This window comes from Apteryx rowi, unplaced genomic scaffold (genome assembly GCF_003343035.1).
Source record: "Apteryx rowi isolate R43461 unplaced genomic scaffold, aptRow1 scaffold_863, whole genome shotgun sequence".
Lineage (NCBI taxonomy): Eukaryota > Metazoa > Chordata > Aves > Apterygiformes > Apterygidae > Apteryx > Apteryx rowi.
The window spans coordinates 113,560-131,480 of NW_020451164.1; the positions used below are offsets into that span (position 1 = coordinate 113,560).

Genomic DNA, 17,921 nt, shown 5'->3' on the forward strand with positions numbered 1-17,921 from the left:
CAGGTCTGGGAATAAACTGCCAAATTCTCAAGTCCCAGAGTAGGACAGATAGAAGTATCATGAATTACTTTGCCAGTTACCCAGCTACATCACAGCATAGCACACCAGCTGTGACACAGTAAAACACTGTTTAGAAAGACATATAATTCATAATTCCATATCTCAACAGAAGACTGTTCATTGAGGAGTTTTTCCTTCCTTCCCACTCAAATTGGGAAACTACAATGCTGATGTCAGCTCTAAAGCTGGCCATCAGTTTCTCCTGAAAGCCTGCAAAGGGGGGGGGGGGGAAGAGGAAGGTAGCAGCTACAGCTGCTGATGACAGTGACTCTGACAGGAATTTTCCTAATAATCAAAAACCAATAGCACAGGAAGCTGGTGACAAACTGTCATATAACAAGTAAAGCCCAAAATAGAAAAAGCCCATGGGGAAAACAGATCCAATAAAAAGGTGGAGAAAGCTAATATGCTGAGAGGACAAGTTCTTGCTGCTTACATTCACATCCTTTAATTTATGGTAAAAGTTTCAAGTTTAAACATGACCAATTTCATTCTGCAAGCATAGCCATGTATTCAGAGTGTGATAGGAAAAGTATTTATCAAAATATTGCCTTCAGCCAGAGCAACGTGGGCAGCTGCTGTATAAAAGTCACCTTCAAATCAAGGAATGGGCACAGCAAGAAAAGCTGCTGTGAAGTGATTTCTTTCAAAGCCAAGCCAAGTTTTACATATTATGTCCTCTCTTATTGGCTAGGACTAGTTTTTATTTGAAATATACATTAAGTAAGGAAAGTTATTGGTTACTTTTTTCCCTTTGTTAAAAGACCTCCCTGTACCTTTATTCTATTTAGGCAAAGTGCTGATCTTCCAAATCAACGCAGCCCAGCAAGCCTTGCTCTGGTGTTTGCAGACTGTCTTTCTGTCTCCTCCCTCTAGGTGGAAAGCTTTACTGTACCTCCACTCTGCAGCCCTGCATGCTGCAACCAGGAGAATGGAGAGGGAGCACTACTACTTCTACTGTATGATCAATTTGTGAGATAGCAAGACTGTTTTTCTTCATAAGGTATCTGTGTTAGTCCATGTGGCAGAGGAAAAAGAAGATGCAGGAGTGGAAGGTACTGTCTTCACACCAACATGAAATAGAATTCTACAAAAGCAGAATGGCCTTTACGGAATTTCCAGGCCTTGAGCTTCCTGACAGGCAGGGGAAGACAGGTCCTCAGTTGCTCTGCTCAAAACAGGGCTGTTTTCAGATTCGGAACCTGAGATCTCTCTACCTGAGCCAGACTGGCCTCCCTTGCCCGAGCAACAGTTCTCTTCTCACTGCCCATATCATCACACAAATCAAGTTTCCTTTCCATCACAAGGATCAGACAGGAGTCTGATGAAAGCTTCCAAACCTATCTCAAATTTCATTACATCGGAAATCAGTTTCAAATAGTGGCAAAAGAGGAGCATGGATTGACTTCCTGTTCAAATTCCTCTCCCCAGAGGGCCAGTGCATAAGCAGTTCCTCTCTATCAGTTGTCTACAACAGCAGCCCCTCCTTAAGAAGTTTAAGGGAGAGACCTGAAGTACTCTCTCTGCATATAAAGCCTCATTACTTACTAAAGCAGTAATATTATTCACTACAGGGTTCATCAACCATTCCTATCTCGTCATGAGGAACTCAGAGGAAATAGTTTTAAAGTGGAAACCTAAAAAAAAGTCAGATACAATTGTGGTACTGATGAACAAAATGATGAACAAATCTCAGGGCAGGGTGCTGGGGAGTGGGAGGGTAGAACCCCCCCCACCCACTCACAAATTAAGACTTAAGTCAAAGTTTGCTAAATAACCACCAATATAGAACTGATGATGCAGTAACAGCATTTAAACAGCTTGTTATCTTTCACCTGTAACCACTATTTCAGTAGTATCAAGTTTATTCATAACATACTACCATGCTTGAACAATGTAATTCATTTAAGCTCATTAGCAAGCTCTCTTGAAAAAATACTTATCCCGTTTGTGAAATGGCACTGTTTCACTCACAACTGGTTTAATTTGAGCCAAGTCCACACTTTCACTGAGAGGGGCCATCCCACCTTTAACTTTCATTCCAATTGCCAGCTATATATTCCTGCCACCTTCCCACTTGGCCTGGCTGGCCACACGGCCATAGCTGAACACCAACCAAAAAATCTTGAATGGGAAGAAGAGGAAAAGTTTTCCAATAGATCAGTTTTCAGGAGTCATCATCTTTTCCTAAATCTTAAATTAATAGCCACCTCCACCATCAAACATAGAAAATATCCTTGTGTGTGTAGGGACAGGAAATGTAAGGGATATTATTTATCCTTGTCAGCTACCCATAAGAAGAGTAGTTTTAGCTGGGCTTGACAGCTGTAATGCTGATAGAGCCACTGGAATAATCTGAGCTGGAAGGCAGCAGAAACAGAAACTTGACAATTTCTCCTTCCCTCTCTCCAGTCCCCCAACCCCCACAATCATTTTCCAGTGGATTAGTCAGCCTTTTTCCATGTAATTAATGAACTAAGTGTGGCTAAATGTATTAACAAAGATGGCAGTATGCTAAGAGTGTTAGCATGGAGACTAGACTTGCAGAACTAATTAAGCCATTCCTCCTATGAAATCTCTTAAAAACCTAATGACAGCTTTCACGGCAACAGCTAAATCCAGTACAAACATTTCATCACATAAGCTGTTTAAAAGGTGCAACTATATGCACATGCATGCTACAATACCTGATGTATCTCCGAAATCCATATTAAAGTATTATCATTTGTAAATAAACCTCTCACATATACAGTTTTTTAATATATCAACAAGATATAGAGATATAAAGATAGGGAGAAAGGAAACCTTATCAGTTCCATACTACTTCTACTACCCATGTTTCAATAGCACTCCCAGAGAGTTTACAAGTGGAATTTAACATAGATTTGTTCGCTTTATAAATGTAGGAGTCACACAGAAAATTGCTCTATTCTGGAGAAACTGAACCAAGTAACTGGTTTCAGAAGACAAGGTAACTACGTTCTGAAGTATTACTGAATTAATCCAGTACTACCTGAAAGAGGCAATGCACCAATCTTTAACTACTTTAAATAAGGCTTAAAGTGATGGAGAGAAGACTGAGTTTTCCAGTTCACCCTRTAGGAAGGTGTTTCACCAAGCTGTCTGAAGGGTCACCTAGTCTCACCTAAATTATTCCAGATCTTTGTGTTACGTACAGAATCATTCCCTTGTTTCCTAACACTACTACATAAACCAGAACCAAGAGGAAGCAACATTGAGAGTCTTGTAACAGGAATTCTGTTTTTTACACGCTTCTATCAGAATGGATGACTGAGTGCAATATCGTTGATACACAGCCAGCAACAGCTGAGGAAAATCCTTACTATTGTGTTAGTTTTTCCTTGCTAATGTTAAAACTGTGAGGAAAAGCCTATATGCTTCTACTTCAGTTAAACCCAGTATTCCCTAAAAGATATCTAACTCCCAGCAGCTGAAAGGCAGTGGCAGACCTGTAAAAAGGAGAGAGATCGGTATTTTTCTAGGAGGCTGACATTAGAAACATCAGATCAAATGAGGCTGCCCATTATCACAGCCAAGCCAGTTTCTCTATTTTACCATACCACAAAGCTACACTTTTAGAATTAAAAGTAAGGAAGATTTTTGACATATGGATTTTTATGACTAAAAAAAACTCAAAAGGAAAAAAAAATTAAAAGGTCTTTCTACAAAGATTAATCCTGAAATTAATGCAATTCATTTGAAAACTTACCAAGCATTGTCTTGTTAGAGTTATTATATATCAACACCTGTAAGGACCCAGCTATTAATAGTACCAATGAAACTCATACAAAAACAAAGAAGTGCTACTTGTGGCACTATGATTACGGCTGTGTCAGCAGTTTGGTTTTCATGACTTTAACACCCAGCTGTAAAAACTGCTTTCAGTTAGAACCAAGCATATTATGCCTGCAACCACAGGGAGCAGGGTTTCTGTTTTCACTGGGTAAAACACAAGAGTCAACTATATTTTAATACATAATCTCTGAATAATAAGATCCAAAATATGAAAGTCATGTTTGGACACAATCATTGCTAAATAGGACTAAATCTTATGAGACAGTGTGGTAAATACTACAAGACAGAAACTTGGTAGAGTGCAAGATATTTTGAGAAATAAGAATGTGTGATATTCTATTTTGGCATATGTCCTTCAAGAATTAGAGGTTATACCAAAGAAACTGTGCTAATACACAGTTCACAACTACAGATCTTTGCAACTTGGCCACCACCTGCTTAAACACTGAATGGCATTAACAGATTTGCGTTTGATAAGACATCGTTCAAAGTTCAAGCAAGGAATGATTAGTCCTATGCATGCATGAACTTAAAAGCACCACTTAAAMTGACACTGAACCCATGTCTGTCTCATACAAGCATGAAAATTGCAGCATTTCAATTAATCAAACGTGTCAGATTTTCTGCTAAAGAGATCCTGCAATAAAAGAGTTTTTTGTTTTTTAAATAAAAGGCACAAAGTCAAACTCAAAAGAGAAAGCAACTGAAATCCCAAACAACTTTTACTAGTGTATTTGATACATTAGACATATTGCAAGGATTCAAGGTTTTAGTTTATTTAGCTATGAAACTTCATTATGACAAAAAGTACACACAAGCTTAGAAGGCTAGCAGCTTGCCTGTCTCAGTGTGGAAAGATGGTAATGCCTCGTAATTATAATATTTAGCAACATAAGGTAATTAAAAGCGCATTTTAATTGCCTTCCTCTATTCTGATATATAAATGTGTACTAGAGCTATGTTTTTCTACCACATACATAATGCCAACGTAGTATAGTCCTATTGTGAAGACAGAAGCAATACAATAGTTTCTCTCCTTGCCTTTCCTATATTTTTCCCCGATTCCCCATCAAAATGAAGCATCTTCATTAAGATAATCAAAGGAACACATTGAACTAGAAAGACTTGATGGCAGCGCACCTCACAAATTCTGTAGATCTGTATGCCTTTCCCAGCTCCATCCTTCCTTCACAGTTTCCAGCAAACATGCCACTGGGAAAGCTGAACACACACACACCCATACACTAAATGTTAAACTAAAAGAAAAAGTTATCTGAACTGTTACAGTAATCTTTAATCCTCTTAATAAGGTTAAAAAAAAAGCAAGTTGATTACAAGCCAATGCCAATCCCAAAAGTTCAAATTCTTTTTCAGTGAGAGCAATTAAAAGTAAATAAATAAAAATACTGGCAAAACACACCCCCACTGAAACTCAAGAACCGCTCAGGATTAAACTGGTGATATTATTTTGCTCAGCATATTGAATTGCTCACAAGATTTCAGACCTTCATTAAGAATGTGGGCTTGTACCTCCTTCAAAAGGATCTCTTTAACTGATTTTTGGCCACCCTTTCCCTACCATCCAGGGCTATAAACTGGTCCCATCCTGTCCTTCAGCGCACACACACAGGTCATGCAGTAAGCGCAAACATTTGTAAGTAATTATAGGGACATTTTATGAGAGGAATATGGATAGTCTTTAGCTTGCACTGAAATGCCAGTCTCAGTAAACCAAAAGGCAAAAGTGCTTGAACTCTCCAGGGAATTTGGAAGCAAAAACATTACATTTTTGGCTGCAAGCGTGGTTTAATATCAAAGTCATAGCGCACACAGGATAGAGCAGCATTAGACACATAATTGAGGCCAAGCAAGAGGGAAATCAAACAGACCAGTCAGTTCCTCAAGAAGAAACACTGAAGAGTTGGGGGTAGAGAGAAGGTGAGCGGTGACTTTATAGCTGCACTGGTAACCATATGGTGAGATCGTTCAGGAAGCGGTTGGTAATCTGGAAGCACTGTGCTTCTTCGGATCAATTCCGAAACAAAAGTCTCACAGGAGCAATACCTGTAAAAGCACTTAGTCTCTATTTTTTAATTGTATATATACACATTTACTGTACAAAAAAATCTCTTGTTACTAGAAGAACCAAAAACCTCATGAAATCAAATTCTGTCACTTTTGATTATCACACAGAGTGCTTCATAAATACCTCCATTTATTTTATTTTGGGTGGCTTGCAGAATGAAGTGCTACTAATTGCAACACATAAGCTTAGCATCATCAGGTAGTCACTCTAAACACCTTTCACAGTCAGCAAGACAAACATTTATATAGCCAATACAGCTACAGTGCTGTTCTCCTTATCCTAGGTAGACACATGCATTTGATCAGATAAACTGCACTCTGAAATTCAACTAGATGATTCCCACTCACTAGAATAGCTGCCTACACAACTACCTTAGGTTTAGACACAGTTGGACAAGCAAGTTCGCACCCCAGAAAACAGAATCCATTACCAGTAACATGAACTCTTACAAAGGAAACAAAACAGCTTCAATAAATAAGTGAAAGTTTGAAGTCACAAAGTATTTCTGATAGAAACAGAAGACCCACTAACTCAACCTGCTTAAACAGTGCCAAAAGTAAGTGGCATGTGCCAACCACAACAAGTAACAATTGTAACATTAAATGATAGGGAAATTATATATTTCAAATGCACATGTGCTCTCCCAAGTTTCCTGCTTTATACACCTTCAAGTTAACTGAAAGTTTTATTTATCAGCAATAATTTAAACCATCCTTTTACAGCTTATTCAATTAAAACCAAAAATATAGCATTTTTGTTTAGGGAATTTTAGCGTTAATGTTCTGGTTGTTTTCAATTTGCTGAGTGTGTTACATTTCACTTTAATTGATCAAGATGACAGATGTGATGTTATGGGATGTGATAAAAGCAGACAGAGCTTTGTGTGACATCTGTATTGCATTATAAAAAATTAGCAGACAGTATTTCCTCAAGAATTACTTCCCAATTTAAAAAAAAGATTTCTCATACTGTTTAAATAACAGAAGTAACAGACAGTGTAATAATTTGAAAACCTACCTACCCTTTACAAATTAATAGCAGCATAATAATGTTTCCACAGTGACGTTTTCTATAGCACAGCTGAATAGTGAGCTAACATAATTGCAAAAGTACATGAATATTACTAACAGAAATGCAGTTAGTGCCCTTTTAGAGGCACAATCAGTATTAAGATTTCTATTTCATTCTTGAATAATGGAAACCTCACAAATTACTAAAAATTTCCCCTTCTTATTCTAAGCTTAAATTTTAAAAGGCAGCAAGAGGCCTGAAATGATTACAGTATACAATCAAATATAAAAAACTGCAATAAGAACCTAAGAACAAACTTCCACTTAATGCATATTAGATTGTTCTTTACGGTTTTAAGAAATCAAAATTTACAAGGCAAAAACACAAAAACACTGCTATCGTGAGTTTTCAATCTGGTATCAGCAGTGAGTATAACTATTTCCCTAAAATGGACTGGCAAAGGTATATGCCATAGTTTAACTCTCAGTCTTTAGAAGTTCCTTGCCTTTATATCTTCAAGAATAACTACACAACTGCACTCCAACTTCAAAAATGAAAGCCTGCAAATCTACAACCACAGAGCCTCTGCTGCTGTTCAAAGGCTCCCAGCATTCTGAAACCACTATTGCTCTGTTCATTTTTGCTGCAAACATTAGGAGAAAACAAACAAACAAATAAATGAAAAGACAAATAAACTTGTAAGTAATAAAAGGATGTCAAGTTCTGTCACAACAGACTGGCCCATAGGTTCAGCAGAATAACAAGCTTGACCAGGAACAGTCAACCCAGCACCAGCAAAAAGGCTTCTCGGCTGTGTTTTCCAAACTGTTCCACAAAACACATACCTCCCAAAGCTACTGGCATGGACACACTATCTAGAAGAGTGAAAAGTATATTTTGTAGGTAAGTCTGAGGAATTCCATATCCTTTTCATGTCATACATCCTGTAGGACTTTAATTTCAGAGGCAAACAAACAGCGTGCTAAATATTGGGATATAGATTAGGCAGGAGTATGTTGACAGACTACTACCACATAATCATGAAAAAGTTCTACTGATATGAAAACCACAGTTACTTACTTGTGCAAAATCCAGAACACTTAACCAGAAACTTCAGCATTTCATTAACAAGCCTGCTCCTTATTGGTGTTCAGGCTTTTAAAGAGCTCTGTCAAGAAAAAAAAAGAAGGCAGGACACCAAACAGCAGCCAAAGATAGGATGGCTGTTCTTAATCTTTCTAAAGAAACAGCAATCAAGAGAAAGATACAGGTTACCACCAGCACCACTGATTAAGCTGGCCGCTGGTAACACACCCAAAGGTATCCTGCAAGCATGAAACAAACGTAAAAAAGACACCATTACAGCATGCCTGCAATTTGGCAAGTAGCAGCCAGTCAGACCTTGTGTCCCATTTCCAAAATGGCACATCAATCTGCAGTAATAGAAGCAAAAAAATAGGGACTACAGTAACAAGCAGAAGGGACTGCAAAAATACCAAACTCTAAGTGTAGAAATCAGGAAGAGCGTACATAAAGGAGCAGTCAAAAGTAATCCCTGCCTGGCTTGGGGTTTTCTTTCCTTCTAGACTGACACTGTTTTTCACACCTTGGGAAAGGCTTTGTTTCCCCATCATGAAATGGTAAATATGCTCAAGCTACTTCTGGCATGGGTTCAGAGGTTAGAGTCCAAGTAAGAGAATCTTCTACCATTTTCAATTTGTTAAACTTCCAAAGCGGTATAGCAGCAAACTACGTCAAAGCAACTACAAAAGCACCAGAAAAGATACAGAACTGATAATGCGGCTTAGTCAAATGCTTCAGCACTATCCCAGAAGAAGCATCTTTAGAGTCTGCATGCATCGTGTACATCACATACAAGAGACTATCTCCTCAGAAACTAGAAGAGGGAAGAAAAAAAAAAGGCATATTTAATAGTTATGCAGGTGGCAAGATATGCAGCAGAGACACAGCATCTTCTCATTACAGCAAAAGCACTTGACCTTTTCAACGTACCATATTTTTTCCCCTCTGCATTACATTTCACTGTAGGCAGTAAGAATGCTCCTCTAGTAGGAATTTTCAGGTAGCAATAAATGGGCCAAATGGCAGCTAAACATAAAGCCCTACAGAAACCTCTCTCACTAAAGTCAACCATATCCTACTGTATTTAATAGTCAGATTTTTCCAAAGCAAGCATACTTTCTTCCCATTAGTTCCAAGGTGTTGAAGTATGGAGACTGCAGCTCAATAAGCAGGTTTATCTACTCAGAAACTCTTCGCAAAAAGTCAAGACCTGCAGCACTCCACACCCAAAGTAACTGCATTCTTGTAGCTGACATAACTATTGAATCACTGTATTTATCTGAGCAACAATAGAAAGGTGTTGCGATAATGTCAACTTCTAATTTATCAATTCAACTGCATGATACAAGCTGCTCCACTACTGAATGCAATAAAAGTGTTTCAGCATAAAATACCAAATGTTGTTCAATGAAAGCTATCACTGAACTAATCTCAATGAGATCAAATTCTGTGTTTACTGTCAGATGACATTTTGGAGTTACAAAGCAAAATTCATCTTTCCCATTTTCTCTCTCTTTTTTTTTTTTTGACATGACTTTAACTAGAAAAACTCCTGAAGAAGGAAGTTTGCATTTGGTGTACTATTTTGTGTGTATTTGTGCATACACAAAAAGAAAAATTGTTGGGACATTTACTTTGCATGAGGAAGTCAAATTGCTTAAATTTGCACGTGAAAAGCATAGGTCTACAACAGACAAGACAGTTTACATCAACTTGTTCAGCAGGCTTTAAAAAAAAGGTTAATTATGGATTTTATATTGTGAAGACTTTGTGCACACCCTTCAAATGGAACAATAAGCTGTTGTGATTTTTTTAAATAAAAGTTAGAGAAAAGACAGGAGAGAATTCCACTCTTCCGCCTCACCTTCTTATAGCTTTGCTTAATTGAAAGTTTGGAGCATAACTGCATCCCCCCAGCTGGTATACATGACCCAAAGGAATTCCTTCACTGAGGTCCTGAAAAAGTAATCAGCAAATTTATATGAAAGAAGCAAGAGGTGAGAAAAATTATGGGAAGAAAAAAAAAAAGAAAGAACCCCCCCCCCCCAAATATTTTGCTCATTTAGCTAAAAAGCAACCAAAGAACCAAGAGGAGATTTAGAAAGAGCACGCACACAAGAGAGGAAATTAGACACCCACCTTGCTGTTGACTTGCTCTTGTGCCATTGCTCACCTCTTGGCTAAGGGAAAACAAGCTTTCTAAAGCAAGCACAAGCCTTGTGCTGCAACAGCAGAGGAGAAAGAGCTGACAAGTTTGTCAGGGACTGATATTTAATCAGGACTCAGGAGTGTCTAAAGAAGCTGGGATAAGGTTAATAAAAATTGTCAAGAGACAGAGAAACTATTTCCTGCCTTAGCACTGAGATTTTATGCCACAGAAAAAAGTAAAGGGTGTGTAAGTGTAAAGAAATTCAGTGCTCCTCAGAGAAATTAGGCTTGGGCAGCAGGAAGTACCGCTAGGATGAACACCAGTAAACAGGATAGGATGTAACCAGTAAAACAACTGCGTTTGATTACATTTTACATGAAGCAGTCTTTTTTTAATTACTGATAGTTTGCCCATCATCTGTCTTGCTTAGCTAGTAAAAAAAAAGTAAAAAATTGATTTAACTTTCAATACTACAAAGGCAGACCCTATATTCTACCTACATCAACCACTTAAAACATTTTTGCATCATTTACACATGCACACTCACTTTCTAATTATATTTACATTACCTTAAGACAACAGCATCAGAACAGTTTCAACCAAACCCTAAGTTTTTCAAACTGCAGTTGAATTTGACAGAATAGCAGGCAGCTGAACAGAAACTTGAGATGCTACTTAAGAGCTCTTTTTTTAAAGGCACAAACATGACTGCTTTCATCGTATATAATTTATGACAGCCTCCAGCCATGTATTGGCATGTGACTTCTACTCTTTTGCTTCATTCAAAACTTAGCTTTACAAGTGCCCGCTGAGTGATTTTTTTGTAGACCCACTGGTCTACAAACTCTATCTTACTGTCTCTCCAAGGAAAAGGGGACAGCGTCAGACAGAAGACGGACATTATTCATGGCTCATAATCCAGTGACTGAAGAAGCAGAAAAAGTAGAAACATCAACATATCACCTAGTAGCTGGACTCAGCCAAACTGATTATTTCTCCAACAAATCAAACATCTAAGTACCCTTACAAGCATCACCGTACAGAAAGATAACCAGACTGACTGCAGCATAGTCAGACTTTCTGCAGTTATTTAAATGCAACTCTAAGACATTTAGTGACAGTGCCTGGAAAACAAAGATGTCAAAAAGCACTGATTTAGTAGTTTCCCAAAATATAAGACAAGGCAGGGCATGAAGATCCACATATCCAGAAGTAAATTTGTACCTTGTACCAGTATTTGATTCAAAAATCCTACTTTTACAGAGTAATTCTTCAAGGTATCAAAGTTTGAAATATCCAGCACTTCTATTTTGTATTGGAGGATGTCTTCACAATGCAAGAGTCACATTTTTGTTTCATAAATAAAAGTATTTTCATTAAATACCTACAGCAGGCATATGTTTCCTCTGAAATATTTTTCCTTAAATGAGCAGAAGTGCTATGTGTTACTCAGAAGTTACCTACTACTGGACCAATACCTATGTGACACTGAAGAAGTGATTTATCCATCCAGTCACAACTGTCTACTCCAGTATTCATTTCAGCAGAACAGTTAAGTGTGGTTTGCCCCACAGCTGTGGTGTGAGAAGGGAGATAAGGGAAATCTCAAAACTGCAATAGTCTCTACAACACCACCAGCTACACGCTTAGTGTCTCTTATCAGGTCCGCAAGCTGTAGAATGATAATGATTTCACTCTAACCCCATTGGTAAATGCAAAGTTAGTAGTGACTCATTTAGTTACTATGATTTGATAGAGAAGTCCAGCCCTTGTAAACAGAATTCCTTTTGAATCCAACCATGCAATTATGGAAGTTCTTTCTTTTAGTGGTTTCACCATCCATTTTGCAAACTCCTTTTGTTATTTGGCCAAATGTCACAAAATTGCATTTCCGTCAGTAATGGATTCACTCTCACAGAGCCTTCTATTTTCAGTGTCTTGCATCTAGAGCAGAAGCAAGTCACACAAGCTGATCTTGTTAACCCTTACGGGGCATGGCCCAAGCTTCTACTCATTCATTATACAGAAGAAATTGTGCAGATATCCCATCCTCCTCTTCTGGCATCCTCCAAAGTCTATTTAGTCCCATTAGAGGTCCATAATCCAAAAGACAGAGCTGAGCTTCAGGTGATATTTTAGTTAAAAGCTGAACTAGGGGACAGTTTCTCTATTGTTAAAATATATTCCTAACTACAACTCAACTTTTTCCCCCATCATAACAGAAACAAAATCCCATCTTTAGTCAGTAGAAAAGGTGGACAATAGAGAAGCTCACAGCTATAAAGTTCTGAAAAACAAAATGAGGTGTCCGATTCCAACACTGCGATGAGACATCACTCTTGCCAAGATACCAGCTCTACTCAGGAAGTGCCACCACAATCCAAGCAGCTCCTTGTTCAGCCTAGAAGTACTCTAAACACAAAAGCACAACTCTGTTTGCTTAGAACTGCCACAGTCCAGTTAGCTCAGTATTTATCTCCCACCTACCCTTGTTCCAGGAGCCAGGCGCTGTGGGGCCTAGTTAAGTAAACTGTCTCAGAGTACGCTGGTTACACACAAACAAAAGCAGGCTCCTTACACAATGCAACAGTGGCAACTCACTTCTTTTAAAAGAAGAGGTTTGCTGCAGGAGAAAGAGCCCAGATAACTAAGATTACTTTACTGCCTACTCTGTTCTATGTCCTCTTCAGTCTTAAGGGATCAGTATAAAGTAACAGAGCAACACAAAGAATCCTAGTAATTAAAGTTCTAGTTCTACTACGAATCAAAGTTCTAGTTCCCACTTCTGCATATTTGTACATTTTACAGATGATACTTAAATTTAAAAACAGAGGTCACTAGAACTTTCTCCTGAGAGGTGGGACATGCTAGTTTGGTCATTCTCAGACAAGGAAGAAATAGAACCCAGGTCTCCCATCTCTGGGTGAGGCAGCTCCAAATAAAAAGAGGAGCATTATGTAAAAATAAAGAAACAGAGTGAAAGAGCAACAAGGAACAAACACTACAGTGATTTTCTTTTAAAATTCATCTAAGAGGAGAAGAGAGACCAGGATTCCCAGTTATGGAATGATGGAGGACTATAGGACCCAGAGAGAGGCTACCCCCAACCTAAAACTTTCATCCTGAAAAAAGAGTTGGCAAAGTCTTGCCATTAAGGTATCCAGCCTCAATGTGTAACTTTTAGATATCTCAGGCCTTTTTCAGGTCTGGTCCCTTGCACATTCCAACACTAAACAGTATGTCTGAGAAAGGTTAAATTAAGATGGAAAAGCTGTGCTGAAAATATTAAAAAAACAGAATACTGTACTGAAAGAATCAGAGCATTATAGCTAGAGGCCTCTAACTTACTATCTTCAATGAAAAGGAACGTACTTCTGTCAACGGACCGGAAGACTGCCCACATAGCACGAAAGTAGTCCTTGGGAAAGCTCTGACTATGCTCTTGCTAAAAATAAACACCAAAAAAAAAAGTTAGTATATACACATTACCATTTTTCCCCCCTTTTCAGACACAGTTATATCTCCTTGTCAAACAGTCACTTGGAAGGGTTTCTCAACCTGGTAATGACAGATGGCTGCTAACACATCAGAAGACAGCACGCTGAAAAGTGTTTTAAGAACACATGTGCCACATGAAAACAGACAAATTGAGGGGAAATAAGAACAGGAGATGAATACTCAAAGTGTAGTCCAGTTTTTGGTTTTTTTTGATTGCAAATGAAAACTGCTGTGACATTACATTGTCTCTGGATTTATTCCCTCCTAAAAGGTCAGGTGACTCTTCTATTATAAGAAAGATCATTGAGAAACAGTTTCTTAGAGTAACATGCTTGCTTTTACATGTACTCTTCCACAATGCCTATTGCTTTCAAAACAGTCCAAAGCAGTATCTCAAAAATGGATTTGCAAACATACCAGTACAAGTTACAGCTGAAGAGAAAGAAGTTCTTCCAAGTATGAAGCTGTCACTGATTAAATGCAAACCACAAAGGAAACAAACTGTTTCACTCAGATTCTAAAAAGATTGTTAATGCTTACTATCCAGTGTTACCTACTTAACAGGTTATACCAATCACAAAAAGATACACCGTACAAGCAGAAGTCACACAGCATATTCTAAGAGACGAGTGGACAGCACAGTAGTTTTTCCTGGCAACAGGCAACATCTACATTGCAAAGGAAGGCGTTGCTGGAATATGACTGAGCAGGTCCAGGACAGCTTTAGTTTAGCACCCATTTGCCACTTGGTAGCAAAGACATGACAATGCAGGCCTCTGCACAGACAAACAACCCAACCAAATATCCAAGGTGTCTGTTGGAAGTGTAGCAGCAAAAGCTATAAATGGTGTACATCAGCACTCCCGGAGGTCTTACTTTTCACTAGGTTAAAACTCACCACGGCGCATCCTTTTTCACAGTGCAGAGGTAACTCCAAGGGAAACACTGATTTTTTCAGTTCATGTCACCTTTCTCCCACTCAAAGCACCTCAAAGCACCAGTACTCTGCAATAGCATCATTCTCCCTATAAGTACACAGTCAAAGGACTGATGACTGCACAGCAACATGAACGCACAATAAGCAGCCTCAGGAGAGACTTGTGCCATCCATTCAGGTCTGGGTATAAAACAGCAAGTCTGCAGTGAATGCATGGCTGTCCAGTAAGTCAAAAAGGCAGATGACACAGAGTCCCTCTGAGTGATAGGTCTGCTAATATCAAACCTGCCTGCAGGCTGCCTCATACCATTACATTGGTGCCTTCACCTCTTCAGTCCATCAGGATGAACAGCTAGAATATCGGTTCATCATAGTATCTTTTACATGTGCAGCTCCTTTTTTGCCGAAGATCACTTCGTGCCTCGCTTCAGTCCAGGTTAAGCTGATTTCTTAAGAATTCCAGGTAACATTACTATAAAATAGTCCAAACCCAAGATTAAAAAGAAGAAGAAGAAGAAGAAGAAAAGCACCCCCTCATCTATATAGCCTAGTGAAAGCCATTTCTAAATTCCAGTAGTATCCTCCACGTGCAGGTGAGGCCAGAGAAGCCTTTTACCTGGAGGCCATCTGTCCATCTCTTAACCAGCCCGGGGGCTTTCAGAGAGGGCTTCTGCACTCCAGCTGCCCTGGCGCAACTGGAGCAGGAAGCGGGCAGGCGCCAGGCACCAGAGCACACGCGGCTGCCGCGGTGCAGCGTGGTTTCGGCACCTAGCGGGGCCGCCGCAGCACACGGCGCGTTGCCGCGCCCAGGGCTGGAAACGCATCCGCGGGGAAGGACCCGCCACGCGCCTCCAAGGGGCGCCGCGGGGCGTTTCAAAGCCTCCGGGACCGGCAGCCAGGTCGCGGGCACTCAACCTTCGCTGCTTCCCCCCCCCCCCAATTTCGCCAGCCGCAGACCGTTAGGGCTCGGCCTGCCCCAGCTCGCGCCGCCCAGCGGCCCCGCGGCCCCTCGCGGGGGGGCTCCGGCTCCCCCCTCCCACCACACACACACACACACACACGCGCGCCGCAGGCGGGGAAGCGCTGCCCCGTTTCCGCCCCCCACCGGCCCCCGGGAAAGCTGCGCCCCGCCGGCTGCGGGCGGGCGGCCGGGCGAGAGCCCCCTACCTGGCCGGTGATGCCGGTGATGAGAGCCACCTTCCTGCCACTCATCTCCCCGCCGTCGCCCCCCGGAGCCGCGGCGCAGGCACACGCGTCCGCCGCCGGCTGTGCCATAAGCCCAGCAGGGAGGGCGGCGGCCGCGGGAGCGGCCCAGGTGCGGAGATAGCCCGGGGCGGAGCCGCCGTCAGCGCTGCCGCCCGGGGGCAGGGTCAGGGCGCGGGAGGCGGGCACCGAGAGGAGGGAGCCTCGCGCCGGGAGCGGCACTCCCGCACGGGCGGCGTGCACCTGGGCGCGGGACGGGCTACCTCTGCAGCCCCGGCCGCGGGGACATGCCCGTGCGCGCTGCCTCCCGGCGCCACCGCACCGCGCCGCGCCGCCCCACGGCGGCCGCAGGTGCAGCCCCTCCGCCGGCGGCCGCGGCCCAGCCCCCACGCGCGCGCCCGCGGGCAGCCCTGGGCTCGCGCTCCTCTTCCTCCCTCCCCTCCCTTCGCCGGCTCGGCCCCGCCAGCCAATCAGCAGCCGCGTCGCTTCCTTAAAGGGACCAGGGACGCCGCTGGCAACCCGGCAGCGCCGGCGTGCCGGGGCTGAAGGTGGGCGCGGTGATTGGCTGGGAGCGGGGGGGCGTGGCCCAGGCGGGCCACGGCCGCCGCAGCAGAGCGGCGCCCCCCACTTCTGACCGCGTGTCGGGGAGGCGGCGACACCACGTGAGCGGAGCAGAGCGGCCCTCGCGGCGGCGGCACGGCGCGCACAGCGCCCCCGGCCGCGGGGAGGAGCGCGCGGCAGCGCCCGCGCCGTCCGCTCGCATCCGCGGCGCCGCGATTCTGCCCTTTGCGGGCAAATGCGCGCGGGGCGCCGCTGCCGGCGGCTCCGCCTCGGCCCCGCGCAGCCCCCGGCTGCGCCCCCCTGGCGCCCGGCGTCGCTTGCCCCCATCTCCTTCGCGCCGTGGCAGCTTGCGCGCTCTTCCCGTCCGCGTCTCAGACACCACCGCGCTGTCCTGCAACGCTAGCGCCTAGGGAGCCCTCTGCTTGATCACCAGTTTCATCATAATACTTGCTTTTTTTTCTGTTTTCCCAAGTCGACCATTTTGGGTGGAAATGCTGTGTTCTAGAATTCTGGCCCACTTGATTACAGATTTTTTTTTTTTTAAATAGCATGGATGCACTGAAAGTTAGGAAGTTAGGGGTCATTACAAGAAAATATGTGTACTTCTAACCTCCTCCCCCAAATTAAATACAAACTCCAAATGAGTGTCATTATTGGCACTTTCATTGTTGGAAAAGAGATTAAGTGGTTTAGCAGCACAGTAAGACAATACCACCAAACCTGCCTTCTTCCCTTTACTCTCTTTACCAGAGTTTTATTGCATATTTACACTGCAGCTGGAATATCGCCCAGCAGCTTACTGGGAGCTGGCACAAAACCCAGACCTCACTGGTGCAGTGTGTTCTTAGCAAGCAGTTCGCTTACTGGTTTCAGGTGCTGTGTGGCCCCCAAAGATAATCTCTGCAGATAATTTTGAGCAACATAATCTCTGCTGACCAAAGCTGTGAGGTCAGATGAAGTGAGGAGCCTCTGCCTGAGGGATGTGGGAGCAAGCGAAAACCAGGGTGCTGTGCCGGTCATTCCCGTTTTAGCTGTTTGCCTTCTCACCTTCCTATCATGCACACGTACCCCTTCAAAGACATTTAACCTGTTGCCAGGTTTTGGTGCAAGTCTAAAGCATGAGAAGTTCCTCTATGTTTCATGAGACCAGACAGACATGTAATCACTAAATATGGCCAGTTTAGGGTCTTTGCTGGAGGAAAGGGGCACCAGGGTGCAGGAGTACCGAGAGACTGGGCAACCCACATCAGCGAACGATTGTGTAAGTGCTTCAGCTGCAGAGAAAAGCTCCAAAGCAAAGCTCACTCTGTATTAGACACAGAAAGACACCTAGCTGTCAGAGGTTTGCAGAACTGGTCTTCATAACTTTTCCTTCTTGTGGAAGTACTTATTTATAAACGGCCCAAAGGCTTCCAGAAAAGAAGTTTGTAATAAGCATTTCTCTCTCCTGAGGAGACACTGAATCACTACCCTCTTCTTTCATTGAGGTATTATGTTGCTCATCTAAAAAAAGTAAT

At 42.3% G+C, this 17,921-nt stretch overlaps 1 protein-coding gene across 2 annotated transcripts in view; it reads right to left on the minus strand.

The window, feature by feature from the left end:
- Positions 1–16,016, minus strand: part of LOC112977832 (GDP-mannose 4,6 dehydratase-like) — a 90,731-nt gene extending 74,715 nt beyond the window's left edge. For both annotated transcript variants that reach the window (XM_026090625.1, XM_026090624.1), the window contains exon 1: positions 15,808–16,016. In XM_026090625.1, the coding sequence (XP_025946410.1) occupies positions 15,808–15,915 (108 nt within the window). In that variant the 5' untranslated portion in view covers positions 15,916–16,016. The remainder of the gene's footprint in view (positions 1–15,807) is intronic.
- Positions 16,017–17,921: the final 1,905 nt, after the last annotated feature.